The 24304-nt window shown below is 40.9% G+C and overlaps 1 protein-coding gene and 1 non-coding gene across 2 annotated transcripts; both read left to right on the forward strand.

The window, feature by feature from the left end:
* Positions 1 to 18957: 18957 nt before the first annotated feature.
* LOC141510411 (U6 spliceosomal RNA) lies at positions 18958 to 19065 on the forward strand. Its single transcript, XR_012474904.1, has one exon. It is a non-coding gene; the product is annotated as a U6 spliceosomal RNA (small nuclear RNA).
* Positions 19066 to 19086: 21 nt separating this feature from the next.
* LOC141513091 (RNA-binding protein with serine-rich domain 1-like) lies at positions 19087 to 20181 on the forward strand. Its single transcript, XM_074222593.1, is given in 2 exon segments — positions 19087 to 19104; positions 19106 to 20181. Coding segments are annotated over 2 exon segments (918 nt in total). The 3' UTR covers positions 20006 to 20181.
* Positions 20182 to 24304: the final 4123 nt, after the last annotated feature.

Genomic DNA, 24304 nt, shown 5'->3' on the forward strand with positions numbered 1-24304 from the left:
AAATTAGAAATTAGCTTAAACATGAAAATCATATCCTCTAGGTTACGAGTATTTAAGGAAATAGATAGATATAATTCTAGCCTAGTCCTGATCTATAAGGAAAGGGGAGTAGCATCATCTGTTCCCAATCTCCTGTTTCCCCACTTAGTAGGAATTAAATCTCCTTTGGAAAAGGGTCAGAGAAAAAGATAAAAAATGTCTTCACTTGCCTCCCTTTAAGCCACACAATGACACCTCCTGCTGTACATGGGGATCACCTCCCACTACATATGGAATCTTGTTACACTTAGTTAAGTGTAATGGGCTTGACTGATGCAATCCCTTCATGGACTTTGCAATGTGCCCAGACTTTCTGGAGCTGGTTCTGGTCTGGTAACCACTTGAAGAGGATATTCTTGTATTATCTCTAGAAGAAGCGACTTTTTCCTACCTGGAATATTCATGTGAAGAGGCCAGGATTAAACTGCTAGTAGGGTAAGTGGCCTCAAGCTTTTATCTTCCTACATGTGCCACCATGATGTCACCCGTAAATGCATGAACCTTCTTTTGCATCTGCTCCGGTGTGTGTGTCTCTGTTTTTAGGTTAATATATTGGAGATGTATCTGACCTTGTGAGTTTGAAAAGGTCAGGTAATGGAGATACCAAAAGATCTGAGAGGGTAGTTCAAAGCAGGTTTTGTGGTATGTCAGTCTAGCATCAAGGCCCTGAGACCTTTGGGATCCAGGCCAGGTAGTCACCTATTATTGATTAAGTAAGTATAATGTTCAAGTACTATGCTAATTACTGAGGATACAAAAAAAAAAAAGGCAAAAGACAGTCCCTGACCACAAAGAGCTTTTAGTCTAATGGAAGAGATACCATGCAAAAAAAAAAAAACCTATGTATAAATAAGATACAGACAGAATAAACTGAGAGAATTTCAAAAGGAAGGTTCTAAGATTGAGGACTAAAGAAGGCTTCTTTCAGAAGTTGAAATGATAGATGAATCTTGAAGGAAGCCAGGGAAGTTAGGAGGAAGAGATGAGGAAGAGAATTTCAGGCATGGGAGATAGTCTGGGAAAGTGCCTGGAGATGGCCAAGTTATGAAGGTCTTTAAAAGTCAAAATGTTAGGATTTCATATTTCAGTCTTTAACTTGGGGGACCAAAGCCATGTATAAGTGGCATTAGAACTGACCTTCCTTGGCACAGTGGATAGAGCACCGGCCTTGGAGTCAGGAGTACCTGGGTTCAAATCTGGTCTCAGACACTTAATAATTACCTAGCTGTGTGGCCTTGGGCAAGCCACTTAACCCCATTGCCTTGAAAAATCTAAAAAAAAAAAAAAAGAACTGACCTTCCTCTCCACAGATACTGAGGTGCTGTGGGGTAAATGTGCCCCTAAGTGTTGAGAGGAAATATTTATACTTCTTATGTCTTCAGAGAAGAAACTATTTGGTGTTCATCGGTTTTAAAGAGTGCTCAACAGTCAACTCGACATGCATTTATTAAATACCACTAGTCAAACAATGAGAAGGACTAAGGAGAATGAGGGCTTGAGTTCATAGCTTTGGAGAGAAGACACGGGTAACCGTTTAGCATACTGAGGAATAATACAGGCAACTTGGTTCTGCAGAGTCCTGGAACATTAATATAATATATGGTGAGTTGTGGTGGGAGCAAAGGTGAGATTCAGAAAGGGTATTCTAGGAAAATATTCCTAGAAAATGCTAGGAAAAAAGAGTGACAGAGACTAAAATTTCATTTGAGGAAGTAAACTCTGAGTTCCATTCAGCTACCAAAGCAATCTTCCTGAAATGTAGATCTGACTGTGTCATTCCTTCATTCAATAAACTTCAATGGCTCCCAATTGCCTTGCTGATCAAAATAAAATTCTCTTTTTTTAAAGTTCCCATGACCATAACGCCCCTTCCTACCATTTCAGTCTTCTTCTACCATACACCCCTTCCATATATTCACTGATCCAGGGACTCAGACCTGCTACAATGCTCTAGCTCACCTTTGATCTTTTAATGATTAACCCCATTCCTAGAACTTGCTCCCTCTTCATCTCCCCCTCCTCACTTCTGCAAGAAGCCTTTCTTGAACCCCATAGTGCCTTATCCTGATATTATCTATAATTATCCTGTATATAGTGGTTTGGGGACTTGGTTGTTCTTGTTATTGCTATCATCTTAGTCATTTCAGGCACATCTGACTTTTCATAACCCCATTTGGGGTTTTCTTGGCAAAGATATTAGAATAGTTTGCCATCTCCTTCATCTCATTTTTACAGATGAGGAAACTGAGGCAAATACAGGTTAGGTTATTTATTTTTTTTCTCATTTTCTCTTTTTTCCCCTTTAGTTCTATCTTTTTCACAACATGACTAATATGAAAATGTGGTAAATGCACTATGTATAGTGAGTCATGTTGACTCATCAACTTAGATTACTCCCTGTCATAGGGGAGGGGGAAGGGAGAATGGTAGAAAAATGTGGAACCCAAAACCTTACAAAAAGATAAATGTTGGAAAATTATCTTTGCATATAATTAGAAAAAATAAAATTTTAAAAATTAAAAAATGATTCTTAAAAAAAGAGGTTAATTGACTTGTCTAGGGTCACATAGCCTGTAAGTGTTTGAGGACAGACTTGAACTCAGGAAGAGGAATCTTCCTAATTCCAAGTCCCTTGGAATTGTGAGATCTGTCAGGGCAGGGATAATTTTCTCATTTCTTTGTATTTCTAGCACTCCCAGAATCTGATTACTTTGTAAATTTTTTAAAATATACAAATATTTTGTTTCCAATTATATACAATAGTAGTTTCTCCATATCATTTTTTCTGTAAGGTTTGAATTTTACAATTTTTCCCCCACCCTCCCTTCACTCCCCCCCCATAGAAGGCAATCTGATCATCTTTACATTGTTTCCATGCTTTGCATTGATCAAAATTGAATGTGTTAAGAGAAATAACCATATCTTTGAGGAAGAAATAAAATATTAAAAATAGCAAAATTTTGTAGTATATAAGAAAACATTTTTTAAAAAATTGAAGGAAAAAATCAGAGTCTGATTATTAATAAACATTTATTGATTGATTGATTGAGAAGAGTTCTCCCTAAGATCTCTCTGACCAGTGCCCATTCAGTCTTGTTTGAAGATATCCAGTCCAACACCCCACCCCACCCCCAGCAAGCAGCATGGTCCTCTTTGAGCTGTTTCCAGTTCTTCAGAAGTTTTCCTGACATGGAACCTCAATGTCGCTCCTTGTGACATTGGTTGCCAGCTCTGCCCTCTGGGGACTGGGTCAAGGAGCCCTGCCCCTCATCCAAATGGCAGCTTTGAAAGACTTAAAACCAGCCATTCTGTTTCCCTTCCAAATCCCCGAGTCTTCTCTTCTCCAGGCTGCACATCCATCCTCAGTTCCTTCAAACAATCCCCATGATGCGAACTGGAAGTTGCCCCCTCCCTGGATGCAGGGCCCCATCTAATATGTAGTATTCAGAAATGAATACAGTATTTCAGGTCAGGTCTGTAAAGGGCTGAGTTCAACAAGACTCTAGAACCTCCTGATTCCGAGAAGCCCCACCCTCCAAGACAGTCCAGATCATGTTAGCTATTATTTTCCTCATTATGTCATCATGCTGACTCATCTGGCGCTCACTGTCCACCCCAACCCCAGATGTTTTCTCAAAGGAAATGCTACCTAGATGCTCCTCCCCCCACCTTATATTTGTGACATCTTTCCAATATCCTGAGTCCTTGTTGCTGTAGAACAGTTGCCTGTTGGTTTTACTGCTGAAACTCCTTGGCTTGGGTCTGCAGCCTCCAAAGAGTCTTCCCTGTGGTCCTCAATTCCTATGTCAAAAATAGAATGTGCTGCCTCTGGAAGGAAGGGACTCCTCTCCATTGAAGGTCCCTGAGAAAAGGCTGATGGCCAATTATAGGATATCTTTCTCAGATCTGGAAGTCTGCATGTTGATATAAGTTATGGTCAAAAAGTCAGATCAGTCTTTTTTTTTTGAGGCAATCAAGGTTAAATGACTTGTCCAGGGTCACACAGCTAGTAAGTGTCTGAGGTTGGATACAAACTCAGGTCTTCTGTCATCAGCATTCTATCCACAGTGTCCCTTGTGCAAATCATTTGACTTTAGTGTCCTACTTATCTAGTTCTAAATTTTGATGCGCCATAAAAATATAGCTATCATAATCATCAAAATCTTTTCCCCTCAGCCTTGGACCTTTCTGTCTAGACTCCTGAGTTCCCCTACTCTGTGTCTAGAATCTTCTACTCCATTTCTCAAAAAGACCAGGTGGTGTGAATCCTAACCATTCGTTATGAACACTTTTATCAAACGCATTGTAGATAAGCTGTGTGTTTGAATATACAAATGTAAAATGGTTTATGGAAAAGGGGGGGAAGTCTGCATGCTTAACCTTGGCTGGCTTAAGTAAACAGTGAGAGGGAAGTTAAGACTAAACAAAGTTATCTGTGAGAAGGGAGGAACAGAAAGTAAAGAACAGGCCAGGAGATAGGAAGGAGGTGGGAAGGGAAAAAACAATTTAAAAAAAAAGGTTAGAGAACAAATGACTTAGAGGAGATGAAAGTGGGGATTTTCATCAGTACAGACCAGGAGAATGCTGCTCTTTGCAATATCACTTTTCTTCAGCCTTGTATATTTCTGCCTAGCCCCTGAGTTTGCTCTATTCTAGGTTTTAGACTAGGTTCTAGTCTAAGAAATTAGTTATATAATTTATAGTCATTTATATTATACATATATTCTATTAAATGCATAATATATCTATCTAATAATAGTCATGGCTCACATTCATATAATACTTTCTTTTCTGCAGCATACACACATGTAATTCTATTTGCTCTTCAGGAATTTTTATTTTGGGATTCCTAGCTCATGGAACATAGGAAGTTCTTTAAAAACAACCACAACAATGATGGTGTGATTTCCTCCCTCTACAACCCAGGACACAGGTGTCAATATTATTCCCATTTTACAGATGAGGAAATGAACACTTAGAGAACTTAAGTGATTTGTCCAGGGTCACATAACTAGTAATTATTAGACTGAATTTGAACACAGGTCTTCCTGACTCCAGGTCTATTGCTCTAGCCAACACAGCCCCTAGCTGCAGAACTTCAGAGGTCATTTAGTACAACAATACCTGATCAAGAATCCTTCCTTGGGGGAGGCTAGCTGGTGCAGTGGATAGAGCACCGGCCCTGGAGTCAGGAGGACCTGAGTTCAAATCCAACCTCAAACACTTAATAATGACCTAGCTGTGTGGCCTTGGACAAGCCACTTAACCTTATTTGCCTTGCAAAAACCTAAAAAAAAAAAAAAAAAGAATCCTTCCTATATCACTTAATAAGTAGTCAGTCAGCTTTTGCTTGAAAATCTCCAGTGAAATGAACTAATGATAATAGTAACAACAATTATAACAACTAATAATTCTATAGCTTTTAAGGTTTGCAGAGCACTTTTAGCAATCTCACCTGTTCCTGGAAACAATCCTGTGAGATAAGTAATGATTCCCTTTTACTGGGGAGGAAACAGAGCCTGGGGGAGAGGAACTGTCTTGCTGGGATCTTGTAGCTAGTAAGTATCTGAGGGAGGAGGATTCCAAAGGATTCTTCCAGACTTCATATTCAACCCTTAATGCACTAGGACTTCTACCTCCCCAGGTGGTCCCTTCCTCTTATTTCCACAGCTCTGCTTGTTAGGAATCTAAATCTGACTGTCAATTCAATAAATCTTATTAGGTGCTTAATTAACATAATTATCTAAAATATATGTAAAGATTATATAATATAATCCATCTATATTCTTTAATAAATAATGGACACTTCCTGGTTGTGTGACCCTGGGCAAGTCTCCTAAACTCAGTTCCCTAGTAAATTCTCCAGAACTATAAAGTGCAGAACTGGTATTGATCTGCATTGATAGGAATTTCCTCAGTGAAATCAAAGTCTGGGTTTTAAAAAAGGATTTACTATGACCCAAGCACTGTGCCCAGGAGCTAAGAATATCAGAACAAAAACAAAAATGCCCTCAAGGAGGTTATGGAGAAACTATAGAGATGGGCGATAACATTTGGTGAGTAAGAAACAGCAGGGAGAATTGTTTATCTACATTATAGAATGTGTAATGGGGCAATTACATGGAACAAGTCTGGAAAGCTAGGTTGGAATCAAGTTGTGAAAAGCTTTAAATGTCAAATGGAAGAGCGTGCATGTCTGTCATTAAATATTTGTGTTAACAGGATGATGTTGGAGTTTTTTGAGCAGAATGATCTATGCTTTAGGGCACTGGTTCCAGTTCTGTCCTCTGCAGCAAGCAGAATAAATCTAATTCCCCCTCCAATTGACAGTATAAACAATAAATATATGCAGGTTTGGCTAGCTGGTACAGTGGAGAGAGTAGAAAGACTCATCTTTGTGAGTTGAAATCCAGCCTCAAATACTTCCTAACTGTGTAATGCTGGGCAAGTCACTTCATTCTGTTTGTCTCAGTTTCCTCATCTGTAAAATGAACTGGAGGAGGAAATGGCAAACTTCTTTAATATCTTTGCCAAGAAAACCCTAAATGGGGTCATGAAGAGTCAGACAAGACCAAGAAGCACAATCATATCCTATTTACATCTTTTCAGCTAGATGGATCAGTGGATAGAGTAGCTGAATCTGGAGCCTAGAAAACCTGAATTCAAATCCAGCCTCAGATACTTAATAGCTAGTTAGTTCTGAGAATTTCATTTAACCTCTGTCTGCCTCTTTCCTCATCAGAATAGGAATAATAATAATAATAATAATAATATCTCCCAGTTTTGTTGGTGGATCAAGTGAGATATCTGTAAAGCACTTTGCAAACCTTACAGTGTTAAATACATTCTTCTCCTTAATCCTGCTTCTTCTGGTTAAACATTACCGACTGCTTCAGCTAATCTTCATCTGGCATGTTCTCTGACCATGTAAATTATTCTCCTCTCGATGTTTTCCCTTTTATTTGTTCTCCCTAAAATGTGGTAAGAATTCAATATCTCAAATATAATCTGACCTAAGTGGATTCCAACTGGACCCTCATTTCCCTTTCGTAAAAACATTAAACTTCTCCCAATATTCAGTGATTCTCTACCCACTATTCTTTTAATGATTTTATATTTATGGTGTTCATTTTTTGTATGTACTTGTTTCTTTCTAAGGAGTGTGTTGTTAAATTGTTAAATATTTAGTGTGAGCAGTTTTACCTCAGAAATTGAGAAATACTCCAATCAAATTGGAGTTAATTTATTATTTTATTGAATGTCTAGACTTTAAAAAATGATGGAGAAAATAGTGTACATTTGGGGGACTGCTTCCTGATTAACATTTACATCCCTGTCTTATTCCTTGTCATTTTTCCATTGGTAGGATATAAATTCCTTAAGGGAAGGGATTTTCATTTTTGTCTTTACACACACCCTGAGCCAGCTCAAAGGCAAACAGTAGGCATTTAATAAATGTTAGTTGAATTAAGTAGTTTGACATTAATTAAGAATAGATTCTAAGGAATGAGAAATAATGAATTCTTTAGTGATCATGTACCTTGAAGTAAAAAGAGAATCTTAGCCTGAATTGGGGATTCACATTGATGATATTGCTCAATTGTTTTGGTCATGTCTGACCCTTCATTATCTTTTTTGGGGGTTTTCTTGGCAAAGATACTAGAGTGGTTTGGCATTTCCTTCCATAGCTTATTTTACAGTTGAGAAAATAGAAGTAAACAAGGTTAAGTGTTTGTCCAGGGTCACAGAGCTAGTAGAAGTCTGAGGCCAAATTTGAACTCAGATCTTCCCTCCTGGCACTCTGTCTATTGCATTACTTAATTGCCCTGGATTGATGATTCTGTGTATCCATTGAAATGCAGAAGATAAAATTTATATATTAAGAAACATTCAGAATGATGAATATGGGTGCTCTGTTGGAGGTAGCTTGGTGAGATAGAAACAGTGGTAGGTATGGAGTTATGCCTGGAATGCTCTCCTTCCTCATTTACTCCTCTTTGCTTTCCTGACTTTCTTCAAGTTCCAGCAAAAAATCCCATCTTCTTCAGAAAGCTTTCCCATCCCAACTTTATTCTAGTGTCTTCTCTCTATTATTTTCCATTTATCCTATTTATTATCCTTTTTATACCTAGTGACTTGCATATTGCTTATCCCCAGTTAGATCCTGAGCTCCTCCAGGGCAGTGTCTTTTGCTTTCTTTCTATCCCCAGGGCTTGGCACACTAATACATAGTAGGCATTTAATAAATGTTTATTCGTTAACCTTGGTATGAATCCCAGGTTTAACTCTTATCCTCAAAGATTGCATATTATATATTCCAAGTCTAAAGGTGTTGACAAATTAGTTTGTCTAATTTGTCTAAAAGTGTTGACAAATTAGGAAAATATTGGTCTATGTTGTAATAATTTGTTCTACCCCATGAAAATGATCCTATTTGGAGGTCAGAACTGACTTAGGAAATCCTTTCCTTCCCTTGCTTTCCTAGGAGTCTAAGTTTACAAAGATCACTAAGTATGTGCCCACCTTCAGATTTATTGATGTATCATCAAATTTGTTGATGTAAAAAAAAGTTATTTGATAGAGGGCAAGAAATGGAGGTAAGAACAGGGACAGGGACTAAACCTGTGAATTAATATTAAACTTGCTAGTGAGGAAATTTCTTTTACCCAATGCAGGATGGCACTTTTTCTGCTATATCTTAGAGAACTGCCTAGGGCAGTAGTGTGAATGACTTGCCCAGGATCCATAACTAGCAAGAGTAAGAGAATCATGACTTGAACCCAGACTTTCCAGGGTCCATACTTTCCATTACCCCCACACTACCTCCCATTTGCAGCCTAAAATGAGCTTGCATGTAATGACTATTTCTGGATTCAAGAGCAATTTTAAAAAAGTCCTTTCATAACGTCATTCCCAGTCTATTTCTCCTGTCTCTGCTACCCTTTGTAACTAAATTCTGAAATTAAAACAGGTGACTTTCTCTCCTCTCCCTCTTTTCCTAACCCCTTATAATACAGCTTCTGACATTATCATTCTGCTGAAAGTGCCGTCTCCAAAGTTACTAATGATCTCATGGCTGCTCTTTTTCTTCCTTGATCTCTTAGACCTCAGTGTGAGATCAAATACTTTCGTATGGAACAGCTAGAAGACAGAAAGTTCCCAGAGAGAAATAAGACTGAAGAGATGAAAAGGCAGAAGGAATCTTAAAGATGACTCCGTGACTCTTACTCATTGGTATCTCGAGGCCAAATGGGGGCAATTAGAGCATTATTACAGTGACTTCCAGTGAAAACAATGCGAGCCTTTCTCTAATGATGTAATCATAACAACTTGCATTGATATAACGTTTTAAGGTTTGCAAAACTGCAATGTAACTTATCTTATCTGGTTCTTGCCATAGCCCTGAGTGAGGCAGGTGGTATTATTACCACCCTCACTTGGCAGATGAAAACACTGAGGTGCAAAGAGGGGATGGGCAGGTTTTCCTTTCCAGGCCGCCTCTCCCAATGAACCCCAATGCTTTTTTTCTCACTCTTGGTGGAATTCTCAGTCTGGGGTGGGAGGAGGGCCTTTCCCTGGGGGCGTAGGGCGGCAGACAGAGCAGGGGGTCGGCGGACTCCTTGACCTAGAACGTTCCTCTGCTCTCCCGCGGGTGACACCCCGGTCTGTCTCTGCCTTCTCAAGTGTCCACAGCCCCCCCCCCCCCCCGCAGAGGAGGGAAGCCCCCCGAGGGCAGCGGGCCTCTGCTCTGCCCGGGTCTGGCCCCCCATCTCAGGACCCTGGAGAGCGCCCTCCCGCCCGAGGCCGGCCGGGGCTCAGCGCGGGCAGGTGGCGCGGGGCCGTGGGCAGCCGGGCGACGTCCCCGCCCCCAGCCCAGCCCCCCTCGGGTGCCCCAGGCGCCAGGCCGGACCGGGGCCGGGACGGAGCCTGGAAGCCGCCCCGCGGGACGTGGAGCCCCCGGCTGGGAGCGCGAGGAGGGGGAGGACTCAGAGCCTTTATAGCCGTGACCTTCTGGCGGTGACGGTGACGCCGGCCGGGGGCCCGCCTCGCGCCCACCGCCGGCGCCCCGAGAACGGGGCTCAGTCCTGCGGAGACCCGGCTCTGGGTCCCGCGGAGACCCGGCTCTGGGTCCCGCGGAGACCCGGCTCTGGGTCCCGCGGAGACCCGGCTCTGGGTCCCGCGGAGACCCGGCTCTGGGTCCCGCGGAGACCCGGCTCTGGGTCCCGCGGAGACCCGGCTCTGGGTCCCGCGGAGTCCCGGCTCTGGGTCCCGCGGAGACCCGGCTCTGGGTCCTGAGGAGTCCCGGCTCTGGGTCCTGTGGAGGGAGACCCGGCTCTGGGTCCTGCGGAGTCCCGGCTCTGGGTCCTGTGGAGGGAGACCCGGCTCTGGGGGGCTGAGCGGGCCCAGCGGAACCGGGAGCACAGCCCCGCGGGGGGCGGCCAGCCCTGGCTACAACCAGGGACCACCGTGGGCTCTCGGCACTGGAGAGTGCCATCTGCGCCAGGAGAAGGAACTGTGGAGTCTGAACAAAGACCGAGGACTATGCCCTTTAATTTAGGAAAAACCTGACATCTTACGGTCTGATCTTGCTACCTCTCATACTTTATGTCTCTTCCTTAAGGATCTGATTTCTCTCTCATCACACTCAATTTGGATCAGTGTACAACAAGGAAACAATGTAAAGACTGGCAAATTGCCTTCTGGGGGGGTGGGGGGAGGGAAGCAAGATTAGGGGGAAAATTGTGAAACTCAAAATAAATAAAATCTTACTTAAAAAAAAAAAGACTACGGTTCTGTGACAGCCCGCGAGGACCACGAACTGATGCTGAGGGTCGTGGGCAGAGCCGGGGTGGGGGGGAGGGGGGACGAGATCTGCAACCTGGGAGGGGAATGATCACCTGGGAGGGACCGGACCGTGCAGGTTACATGAAACCCAAAGCTTACTGGCTCCACTTAAAATTTTTAAAAAGTCGTCTGATGAATTATGTGGTTTCCTCTCTATTTTTTTTCCTTCCCTTTCTTCTTTCACTACATGATTAATATAGATCTATGTTTAACATGGTTATACATAGAGAGCCTATATCAGGGGAGGGGGGGAGGGAAGAGAGAGGAAGAAAAATATTTTTTAAAAGATTGTTGAAATTATCATTACATATAGTTGGAAAAATAATAAATAAAATTTTAAAAATTAAAAAAGCAAAGAAAAAACATTGGTTAAATCCCCTAACAATAAATGCTAATGGGAAATGTTTTCTGTTTGTGTGTGTGTGTGTGTGTGTTTGGATTTTGTCATTTAATTGTAGGAAATACTTATTGAGAAATGTTGTAGCTCAACTCATGCTCTACAACTTTTGATCTTAGGAAATAAAGCCCAAAATTGGAAAGAAAATTGAATTAGAAGAAAAAAAGGAAGGGAGGAAGGAATGGAAGGAAGAGAGAAGGAAAGAAAGAACAAGGAAGGAAGGAAGGAAGGAAGGAAGGAGAGGGAGGGAAGTGAGAGATTTCAAAAATAAAATAAAATTGAATTTAGAAGAAAGAAAGGAGAGAAGAAAGAAAGGGAGGAAGAAGAGGGAGAGAAGAGAGATTTCAAAACTAAAAACAAAATTGAATTTAGAAGAAAAGAAGGAAGGGAGAAGAAAAGAAGGAAAGGAGAGAAAAGAAGGAAGAAGGGGAGAGTTCAAAACTGAAAACAAATTTGAATTTAGAAAATAGAAGAAAAAAGGAGGGAGAATATTTAGAACTAAGAATAAAATAAAATAAAACTGAATTTAGAAAAAAATAAAGTGGGGCCTATTTTCCAATTCAGCTCTAGGAACCCATAACTCAAAACCAGAAACCCTGGTTTTATAATTCCTTTTTTTAGCCTCAGTTTCCTCCTCTGTAAAATGAAAAAGTTGGATTAAATGCTTTCAAAATCTCTTTCAGTTTAAAATCTTATTATCAAAACCAAATCTCTGCCATATTTTCCATCTTGTCCCCACATTTATTGGATGTATACCAGGTCACTATCCTGTGTCTTAGTTTCTACATCTGTAAAATAAGAACAATACTACTTGTATTTTCAGGAAGGTATGCCGGGGAGGAAGAGTTGCCCTCAGAATCAGAAAGTCCTTGATTCCAGTCTTGTCTCTGACACCCATTGAATGGGATCCCTAGTCAAAGCTCTAAGACTCCAGAGTTTCACAACAGCTGTCCATCTTCCCATTCATATGAAAAGAATGAATTTCTTTGACATGAATGTCTACAGCAATAAAATCACAGATTTTTCAGACCTCTATGTGAAGACTTTCATATCTGTGCATATGTACATACCTGAGGTGCCCAGAGACATTACATACATGAGCATAGATATTTGCTCCACCTACTTTTCAGGAGGTGGAAAGCATATCATAAGCCTCACAATATTATAGAGATATTGGCTAGTGATACCATTTGTTATAATGAGACTTGATCTGAATGATATTACAAATAATCTTTCTTAATTATTTCTGTGTGTATTCTTTTTTCTAATTTTAAAATAAAACATTTTCCCCAATTATATATATATATATACATATATATATATATATATATATGTATGTATTTAGATTTTTCAAGGCAATGGGGTTAAGTGGCTTGCCCAAGGCCACACAGCTAAGTAATTATTAAGTGTCTGAGGTCGGATTTGAACCTAGGTACTCCTGACTCCAAGGCCGGTGCTCTATTCACTGTGCCACCTAGCCGCCCCCAATTATATTTTAAAAACTAATTTTAACATTCATTTAAAAAAATTGAGTTTCAAATTTATTCCTTCTTTCCCTTACCTCCCCTTCTCTGAGCCAGCAAACAATTTGATATGTTAGATAGGTGCAATTATGCAAAACTTATTTCTATATTATCATACTGTTAAAGAAGTCTGCACATTATCCAAGGTTTTGGCAAATTGGCTATCCCTGGGTTTGGCAAAATATCATTCCCTCATCTATGATGACCAAAGGAGAAATAAAACAATAACCAGAGAAGAAGTGCCTTTCAGTTTTATATGCAGCATTTTAAGGGTCATGGATCGATACATAGATCTAGGTTGAACCTCATTTTTCAGAAGAGAAAACAGAGGTCTAAGGAAATTAAGTAGAGTTATCAAACTCGTGGCTAGTCAGCTATAAAGCAGTCAGAAAACTTTCAGTTTCGATCCTCTGAGGATAGAATGCCCATGTTGAAGTCAGAAAGGTTGAGTTTAAATACTGACTCTAATAATCAATAGCTGTATGACCCTGGGCAAGTCGATTAATCTCTAGAGGTAACCTAGGGAGCAACGTGGATAGAGTGATGGGTCTGGAGTCAAATCTGGTCTCAGACACTTACTAGCTTTGTCACTCTGAGTAAATGACCTAGCCTCAGTTTCAGTTGAAAAATGAGAGTAGAGCTTGTTGTAAGGATTAAATGAGAAGATATCTGTATAATCGGGATTTTGTCCTACTCAACTCTGCATTTTCCCATGGTCTAATTGTCCAGGGATTTCCTTGGCAAAGATTCTGGAGTGATTGGCCATTTCCTTCTCCAGTGGATTAAGACAAGCAGAGATTAAGTGATTTGCCCAGGGTTACACAGCTAGTGCCTGGGGCTGGATTTGAATTCAGATCTTCCTGACTCCAGGCCCAGGCTCTATCCACTGAGCCACCCAGCTGCCTCCTATATAGGTGTTAGCTATAATTGTTATGACTTCACACACATACACACACATATTCACAGACAACTTCTTAGCACTCACATGCTGACTCACAAACTGGTAATGATCAGTGCTGATAGAGGGATTCCCACAATCTAACGGTCCAAACCACAATTCCATACATACACTGACAACATTACAGAGGATCGAGTACATTGGATTACCTACAATGATTCCTGTACTGTTGTCATGAACGCTTTTCAGGGCTGCTCTTATTGCCATCCCCAGGTGAGTCTACTGGCAACGCATACCAGTTTAATACCAGCAACCAAGGGCATTACCGTGATGTTGTTTCTGGGGCTGCAGAAAAATAAAAATAAATTTAAATCATAGACTGCACCATCGCTTCTTCTCCACTAGGTGGGGCTAGCTCTGGGTTAACAATAATTGGAAGTGCTGTTGATGGTTTTCTCTAGAAGAGACAACAGAGTGGTTTGCAATTTCCTTCGTCCATTTTATAGATAAGGAAACTGAGGCAAATAGGGTTAAGTGAATTTTCCAGGGTCACACAGCTAGTATAAAACCATATTTGAACTCGCAAAGATGAGTTTTTCTGCGGCTAAGTCTGGCAGTTTGGGCCCTCCAGTCAAGGTTTAAAACAATATGATAAATGGCATACAATACAGTCCAACCCAATGCAATGTAAGTCAAAACATCACAATATGAATCAGACATTGTGATAAACATTGGGGATGCTTATAAGAGAAAGAAAGATAGTCCCTGTTTTCAAGGAGTTTACATTCTTTCTTTCTTTATTTGCAAGGTAGTGGGGTTAAGTGGCTTGCCCAAGGCCACACAGCTAGGTAATTATTAAGTGTCTGAGGTCAGATTTGAACTCAGGTACTCCTGGCTCCAGGGCCAGCAGTGCTCTATCCACTGCACCACCTAACTGCCCCTGTTTTTAAAAGCTCTTAGAGGAAAAAGATTTTACCTTTTCAGTCAAATAGAAACATGATAATTTATTCAACAGAAACTTAAGCCCTTAGAGTGTGCAATGTACTGGAATAGCCACAATGTATAGAAACAGTCCTTGCCTTTGTGGGGCTTATAGTCATATATATATATATATATATATATATGTATATATATATATATATATATATATATATATACATGTTGTTTCCTCTCAATAAAGAATAAATTTAATAAATTTCTTGAGGGAAGGGCCAATTTTATTACTGTCTTTGTATCTCCAATGCCTATTAAAATAGACTCTTAATAAATCAGGTTTTTGCTTGCTTAATAGTAAGGAGTTAAGACTCAAAAACAGCTAAGCCAAGGTCACATAGGTAGTAAATGATAGCCCTTATTCAACAAGCATATGGCATTAATTACCTCTCCACCAATGTCATTTAGCAAATAGATCTGAGTTGGGTAGTCTTGAGCCCACCCGGACAGGTATGTGTAAGCTGAATCAAAGAAGTCCCAAGTTCTCTACATTTTACAGAAAGTCTTATCCATCCGCCTTCTCCAGTTCTCACTAGAAAGGTAACACCCATTCACTAGTCAGGGCTTTGTTCAGCCACAGATTTGTTCTATTTGCCATGAACTCTGCTCTATTGACCTATTGGTCAAACCTTATCTCCTTGTTATATTTCAATGAATTCTAGTCATGTCACCTTAGCATAAAAGGAAGGGGAGGGAAGAAGCATTTATATGGACCACAGGTGTCAGAAAAATGAGCATTTAATTAGCATCTTATATACCAGACACTGTGCTAGAGCCTTACATCTATTATCTCATTAGATTTAATAGAAGTGATTTTTCATAGAGCATATGTGTTTGTTCATGTTTTTGCTCTTGACATAGAATTGTTTTGCTAATAGTGAAATAAAAAATAAATAAAGGATGCTGAAACATCAACTGTGGTTCATGAAAACCTCCCTCCTAGAAAAGGTCCTTCTAGGAATTCACAGATTGTGTCTTCCTTTGAGGGCACATGCTTTCAGGGCATGGGCCATGTAAATTTTTATATGGAGATAGGTAGAATGTTAAGTTAGTCCAGGATGCAGTGGTAAGAGTCTGGATCTTGCAACCAGAGGTCTTGACCTCTTTCACTTCATGTGACTTTAGACAAATCATTTGACTTTTCTGATCATCAAGTTTATCATCTCCAAAAAGAGAGGGGGTTGGTCTTAGCTAGGATATACATATATATATATATATATTATTTTCAGGTTTGCAGAGTGCTTTATGAATATCATCTTGTTTTCTCCTCACAAAAGTCCTGGAAGGTGTTATATTTATTTCTATTTTACATGAAGACAATGAGGCAGGTAGAGGTAATGTGACTTGCCCAGGGTCACACAACTAGTAAGAGTCTGAGGTAGGATTTGAACTCAGGACTTCCTAATTCCAGGTCCATCAGCTCTATCTGTGCCACCCACAGAGCTACCTCTAGATGTGCTCTATAGTTTTTGTTCAGCTCTAGATCTCGAAACATGGGTAGAGACAATAGAATCAGGAAGGTTTGAGTTCAAACTTTGACTCAACCTCTCTCTCTAGCTATGTGGCCCTGGGCAAGTTACTCAACCTCTGTCTCAAGTTCCTCATATGTGAAATAGGGATCATGATAGCTCATAAAGTTGTTGTGAAGATCAAGTGAAATAATATTTGAGATAATCACTAGGGTCTGTAATCCTCTAATACTGTGGTAAAAGCTGAAACCTGAGAAGGTTTTGGCTCTCCCCGAGTTTTGCTGCACCATTGCTTCCAGAAGTTCTGGATTGGATTGAGTGCACTTGGTGGCCAGCCCCAACAAAAAAGAATACTTCCTTGGAGAGCTTGGTGTCCTGCTCCTTCATGAAGGTGCTACATCTCTCTTCTCCAGCTATATCTCTGTTGAAATGCCAACAAAAGCCCTGTTCAGCAAAGTGGACACAGGGTAGACCCATTGAGAGAGACGCACTATACCTAGAATCAAATGCAGATCCTTTGGCTGGCAACCTGGTGTACTTTCTGCTTGGTGGGACCCTGCCCCAAGGAGGCATCGAAAAGGAGATAATAATGGTAATGATGGAGTCCATCAAACGAGTTCATATTTCACCTTTATGAATATTCCCTCCCAAACACAGATGGAAATACTGCCCAGCTGTACTGGATGCCTCAGGATTTACTATGGCTAACAAAAAATCACCGGCTGCTAGTGATGCCCCTCTCTGGACATGGCTAGGTTGGGTGATAACAAGAGCAACAATGATAATAATTCTCTTCCTTTTGTTTCCTTCTCTTCTCTTTGATAGGACTCTATTGGATGTAAGCTTCTTGAGGGCAGGGGCCATCTCACTTTTAAAATTGGATAGCCAGCATTGGTATATACCTGGAACTTTTTTCTTTCTTTCTTTCTTCTCTCTCTCTCTCTCTCTCTCTTTCTCTCTCTCTCTCTCTCTCTCCTCTCTCTCTCACTCTTTCTTTCTCTCTTTTTCTCTTTTTCTTTCTCTGTCTCTTTCTTCCCTCTCTCTCTCTCTTCCTTTCTTTTTTCTTCCTTCCTTTCTTTTTCTCTCTTCCTTTCTTTTTTCTTCTTTCCTTTCTTTTTCTCTCTTCCTTTCTTTTTTCTTCTTTCCTTTCTTTTTCTCTCTTTCTTTCTTTTTCTTCCTTCCTTTCTCTTTCTTTCTCTTTTTATTTCTCTCTTCCTCTCTTTCTTCCTTCCTTTCTCTCATTCTTTCTCTTCCTTCCTTCCTTTCACTTTCTCTTTTTTCTCTTTTTCTTTCCTCCTTTTCCTTCCTTTCTCTCTCTCTTACTTTTTCTCTTTCTTTCTTTCTTTCTTTTTCCTTTTCTTTCTCTCTTTTGTTCTCTTTCTCTTTTTTTTCCTTCTCTCTCTGCCTAGGATTTCATTGGTGTGATGATTTCACTGTCAGTGAGGACACTCCCTCTAGTGATACAAATGGGCAATTGCTCTGAAACATAAGCTAAAACTTGCTTAGCACTGGTCTAATAAATGTTTCATTGATTGACTGTGGTTATCTGCATAGGCATTCAGCTCTATCTCTCTCTCTCAGTCTCTGTCTCTGTCTCTCTGTGTCTCTGTCTCTGTCTCTGCCTGTCTGTCTCTATCTCTCTGTCTCTGTCTGTCTCTGTCTGTCTCTCTGTCTCTCTCCCTCCCTCCTTCCCTCCCTTCCTCCTTCCCCCTTCTCTCCCTTCCCCAAGAAATTTGATGTGTGACCTTGGGTGAGCCATTTAATTTCTCCATAAGCAACAGGAATTTATGTCCAATTTAAGATTCTTAATCTTTTTTGTGTATCTTGGATTTCTTAAAATAATGTGTTAAATGCATAATGAAATACACAGGATTACAAAGGAAACCAATTATATTGAACTACAACATATTTTTTCAAACAACCATAATCTGTCATCCAAATGTATTTACATGTAGACAGGTAATAAGTGACGTAGAGCATAGAGAAGTAGGTCTGGATTCAGAAAGACCCGAGTTCAAATATGATTTCAAACCTTTACTAGCTATGTGGACCTATGCAGCACTTTTCAAACTATACCAATAAAAAGGCAAGAAGGAAACAAACTTTTATTAAGCACCTCCAGTTTACCTTTTGACCTTTAGCACTGGGCTAAGCCCTTTGTAAATACTGTCTCATTTGACCCTCACAACAATCCTGTGAAGCAGGTGCTGTTATTATTTTACAGTTGTGGGAACAGAGACAGGCGGAGTTGAAGTACCTCAAATCAAGGTCACACAGCTAGTTCAGTGTCTGAGTCAGGATCTGAATTCAGATCTCCCTTACTCAAGGCCCAGGGTTCCATCCACCTCAACACCTACATGTCTGTTTAAACAATTCTAGGGACACCAGGTCAAGAACTCCCTCCACTGGGCGATTTCCAAAGTCCCTTCATGATTCCGTGATCCTTTGAATTGGGGCTCCTCTCTCAGACCTTCATTCATCCCTTGAAGACTTCCTCCTGTGTGAATATCTGTGGGATATTCTGATGAGTGTTGGGTGCTCTCTGTTTTGTGACTGCTAATGGTGAGAATGCAGATTCCTGAGAGAACCAACCTCTTGGAAGTTTCATGGAGGGAAAAGAGAAATATCTCAGGGTGGTCATCGCCATCATTCCTGGAATTACCTTAGTTGGAACTTTTGGTCCATGAGAATCACCTCCAGTACCTGAAATTAAGGTCAAAGAATGTAGAACAAGACAATCACCCCTACCCATATGGTCTAAAAGGGGAGAGGAGGAAGAAAGAGTACCTTCTCGTGCTCGCTTCGGCAGCACATAAACTAAAAATTGGAACGATACGGAGAAGATCAGCATGGCCCCTGCGCAAGGATGACACGCAAGTTCCTGAAGCGTTCCATATTTTGGAACCACCTCAGAAGGGGAGAATGGATTTATCAGGAATGAAAAAAGAAGAGCTTGCTAGGAGTCAAAGAAAATAATAAAAAGTCCAGCACTCGGGCTCCCTCTGCCACCAAACGGAAAGATAGAACTGATGACAAACCCAAGGACCGGTCCGAAGATAAAGGGGCCACCAAAGAATCAAGTGAAGAAGATGGTGGGAGAGACAAGGCTCGAGAAAGGCGCAGTGCCTCCAGTGGTAGCAGTACCTCCAGGTCTCGCTCCAGTTCCACTTCCAGTTCTGGCTCTAGTACTAGTACTGGCTCTAGCAGTGGGTCCAGCTCTTCTTCTGCATCACGCAGGTCAGGAAGCTCTAGTACCTCCCCAAGTTCCAGCTCCAGCCGTTCCTCTGGATCTCCCAGTCCCTCTCGAAGAAGGCATGACAATAGGAGGCGTTCCCGATCCAAATCAAAACCACCAAAAAGGGATGAAAAGGAATGGAAGAGCAGAAGTCCTTCACCTAAACCTACCAAAGTACCCATTGGAAGGCTTACTCGGAATGTGACCAAGGATCACATCATGGAAATATTTTCGACTTATGGGAAAATTAAAATGATTGATATGCCTGTGGAAAGGATGCATCCTCATCTATCTAAAAGCTATGCATACGTGGAGTTTGAAAATCCAGATGAGGCTGAAAAGGCCTTAAAGCACATGGATGGAGGACAGATTGATGGTCAGGAGATAACAGCCACTGCAGTGCTGGCCCCCTGGCCCAGACCCCCACCCAGGCGATTTAGCCCACCCAGAAGGATGTTGCCACCACCTCCGATGTGGCGCCGATCACCGCCACGTATGAGGAGAAGGTCCCGTTCCCCTAGACGCAGATCTCCTGTCGGCCGACGGTCCCGCTCCCCAGGCCGTCGGCGCCACCGCAGCCGCTCCAGCTCTAATTCTTCCCGATAAATCAAGGCAGCCATTCTCACTTTGTAACTTAAACATGATTGAACACAAACAATATTGGAGCATTTGTTCTGAGGTTGGGGAAGAGAAAAATGGGAACCAAGCACTGGCTAGAAAAGGTTTAATGTATTGGATGTCTCTTTACCCTTGAAAGCTTCTAGACAGTAAATTTGATTCGTTTCTCAGGGCTGATTTTGGCTCATAGGAATATTGAAGGTTCAGAATTGCAGCCTAAATAAAGCTCCTCTTTTTTTCTGGCCCAAACAGAAAGCTCAGTTGTTACCAAACTTCTGAGAAAATCTGAAAACCAGCAGAGCCAAACCAGGCAAAGAAAAAAATCAAGATGCTGAAACCCTGCCCACCCCAAAGTGGCAGTGTTGCTTGCTTTTTTTTTTCCTTCTCCCTAAATAAATTTTTGACAGATGTGAAGACTTGATGCTTGCTTTTTGGCCAGGCCAGTTCTTTAAGAAAAGAGGACATGAGCTCATTTCATGTCCACTTTATCTCCTACTAAATCAGTCTGCTGCTTTGATTTTTTTTCCTGATTTTTCAGGGCCAAAAAAACCCTGGGAAGGGTTTTTCATTTCACTCATGTACTTGTTGCTATAAATGGTTCTTTATACACATCAGTGCCTACCTCTCTCAGAAATTGGTAAGCAGGTTGTGGGCAAGTCCTTGGGTGCTGTCTCATCAAGAAGCCAACCCTTTGAGACTATGGCCCCTTGAAAAGCTAACAGGTTAATTTTGCAAAGTGTAAATTGCATTCTTGGCTTTTATTGTACAGTCAATACTAAAAATTTCTGTGTTGAGTTTTGTATCTTTGTAGCATTTTAGATAATGTTATGTTTGTACTTTTGTTGTGTAGAATGGAAGTAAATCATATTAAATAAACCTCAAGGATTGAAAAAAAAAAGAGTACCTTCTCACCTCCTGGTTCAATTCCTGGAGTCCATGCCAAGGGTGGACTATGGTCTTTATCTTCTGTCACCATTTTAAAGTTGCTGCCTGGTCTGGTCAGACAGTCAAGTAAAGAAGGTTACACTATTAAAAATGGGAAACTTTTCTGAATTTGAAATTGAGGGCTATGTTTTTAAAAATGGGGGGGGAAATGGGTCCATTGGGGCAGGACAGCAAATTTCACACCAGGGGAAATCTATTTGGGGGCCTTTGGAACATGCCCAGTCATTCTGTGATTCTTACCAGTAGATAAGGGTAGCTCCTAATATTAAAACTGAGACAGATTGCTCTTGCCCTTTATGGCTAGAGGGTTCCTCTAGACTCTTTCCTATTGTACATCCACAGCACAGGAATCATAACCTGAAGTGGCTGTGGGTAGGCTCCCCCTACCTTCTCCTTTTAGACCTCAACAGCCAGGGGTGCTTGAGCCATGATGATCTTACTGTTGTTCTGTTAGTAGTTAAGTGGAGCAGGGGTGCAGGGGATCCCCCTTCACTTGGGCTGGAAACAGCGGCAGAGCCTAGACACTCCCAGTCCACCTTAAAGGGACCAGAGATCCCTGAGAGAGGGATGAAATGTCATATAACCGACCTTAAGGCAGTGGGGGGACCAAGTGACCAGCGTTGAATGGATTTGATCCTGAAGGTGATAGGGAGCCACCAGGAGTGACACAGTTGGGCTTCCACTTCAGAAAAACCATTGTGATGACTGAACGAAAGATGACCTGTAATGGGATAATACTTGTAGCAGCCAGGTAGACACACACACACACACACACACACACACACACACACACACACACAAACACTTGTATATCCAGACCTTACTACAGTGTCTTATAAATAACAATGATAATAATAATAGCTTATAATAGTTTCATCAAATATTCACCATAATAATAATGGTTTCATCAAAAAACCTCCAACACTTATACGGGTATATTAGGCACCAGACACTGTGGTAAGGGTTTAATAATTATGATCTCATTTGGTTTTCACAACAACCCTAGATACCATCATGATCCCCATTTTACAGATGAGGAAACTAAGGCAGGCAGAGGTTAAAATAATTTTCCCAGGATTATCCAGCTACTAAGAGTCTGAGGCAGGATTTGAACACAGGTCTTCCTGACTCCAGGCCCAGTGCTCTGTAGTAAGCACTTATAAAATAGGATTTTTTTAATTCACTTTTTTTAGGTTTTTTTTTGTTATTATTTTTATTTTTGCAAGGCAATGGCATTAAGTGGCTTGCCCAAAGCCACACAGGTAATTATTAAGTGTCTGAGGCCAGATTTGAACACTCAGGTACTCCTGAACCCAGGACCGATGTCACCTAGCCACACCCTGTTCACTCATTTTTGATACTTAATAGCAAGGGATAAATCCTAAAGATAAAATTTTTAGAGTCTAAGAAAAAGTAGAGCTCAACTAGTCCAATATTCTTTTTATAAACAAGAAAATCGATGCCTAGAAAAGCCCCAGAAGTGCTAAGGATCATGGTTTGGATTTCAATCCAGGTCTTTTTGACTCCAAATCCAGCACTTCCTACTTTACACATATGTACATAGTTATTTATGTGGTTTCTCCCATTGGAATGTGAGTCCTTTTAGAGCGGGGCTTCTGGGTTTTTTTTTTTTTTTTGCCTTTCTTTGTATTCCCAGCATCTAATACAGTTCTCAATACTCAGGGAAGGACTTTTAAAAATGCTTGTTAGGGACAGCTAGGTGACTGAGTTCAAATCCGGCCTCAGACACAATAATTTCCTAGCTATGTGGCCTTGGGAAAGTCACTTAATTCCCCCCCCCATGCCTTGTAAAAACCAAAAAAAAAAAATAAAAAACCCACTTGTTGACTGATGATTTCTCTAAGCTTTAATATGGAAATGATTGCAGGGAGGTTCCAATGAAATAATGAACACAAAGCTTTTCCTGCCTTACAGTTAAAGCATTTCATCAATGCCAGCTACTATATTTCCTGCTTTTAGCTCCCCTTAGATCCAAACTCAGAGTCCCACACAAAAAGGATGTGAAATAATTAAATTATACATTAACTTAAACTAGAATTAGTTAATTGAAAGATGATCTGGAAGCAGGAGAATCTTCCCACTCCCACCTTCCCTACCCCAGAGATAGCCCAGTCTTCATTCATCTTGCCCAGGTCCTGCACGTTCCAAGAAATTCAGAACCTGGGGAGATTTTTGTTTGTTTGTTTGTTTGTTTTTTGTTTTTGCAAGGTAAATGGGGTTAAGTGGCTTGCCCAAGGCCACACAGCTAGGTCATTATTAAGTGTCTGAGACCAGATTTGAACCCAGGTACTCCTGACTCCAAGGCTGGTGCTTTATCCACTGCACCACCTAGCTGCCCCATTAACCTGGGGAGATTTAACAAAGTTCATAATCTTTGAGCTGCCAAGGAAAGTTGAGTCTTCAAGACACCACTATAGCAAGCAGACATGAGAGAATGGGGCTCCAAAGAGTAATGGCAACTCCATTGTTGACTCTATGGCTTCTTTTACAAAACATAGGAAAAAGAAGACAAGCTTATGGGGCATAGGATCATGGACCTAGAAGTTGAAGAGACTTTGGAGGCCACTATCCCAACCTTGTCATTTTTCATATGAGAAAAATTGAGGCCCAGGGAGGTTAAGAAACTTGCCCAGAACCACAGAGATAAGGACCAGGGACAAGATTAAAATCAATCCAGCTCCCCAAAGACATAATTGGCATTCCAATCTATTGGGAATTGGTTTCATCAAAAAACCTCCAAGAGAATAAAGAAAGAACAAAGTGGAGCTCACCTTTAGAGAAGAAATCTCTGGAAGAAAAGAGTTTTCTTGCCTAGATGGCCAGAAACAAGAGCTGAACTTCAAGCGGTTTAGAGCTCAAGATCTCATTGGGGACAGAGGAAGTTTTGAAGGGAGGATCAAATAACAGATTCTCTCCTGAAAATTAGAAGTCCCAGCCACAAGCCTAAGGACTACAAAGCAGGTTTTCAGAATTAATGAGAAGTCAATAGTCTTGCCAAATGGAAGCAACCTTGGGATAGAAAGCTAAGAGTTTGGGCCAGACAAATCTAGCTAATTCCAGAGATAAAATCTAGGGAAAAGAAGCCTAGAAAGCTCTTGGTCCATTGACCTACTTTAGGTGTAGAAGGCCAGAGTAAATATTTAAGACATATCTCTGGTAATTTTTCCCATTAGTTATTTTAAACCACAATATATTTCATTCAGTCATGAAATATAGAGCCAGAAGAGAGGGTCATTAATAATAATCACTAACTTTAAGGTTTTCAAAACACATCTTCAAAACATCTGTGAGAGATAGGTGCCATTTTACAAACAGGAAAAT

This window comes from Macrotis lagotis, chromosome 1, assembly GCF_037893015.1.
Source record: "Macrotis lagotis isolate mMagLag1 chromosome 1, bilby.v1.9.chrom.fasta, whole genome shotgun sequence".
Lineage (NCBI taxonomy): Eukaryota > Metazoa > Chordata > Mammalia > Peramelemorphia > Peramelidae > Macrotis > Macrotis lagotis.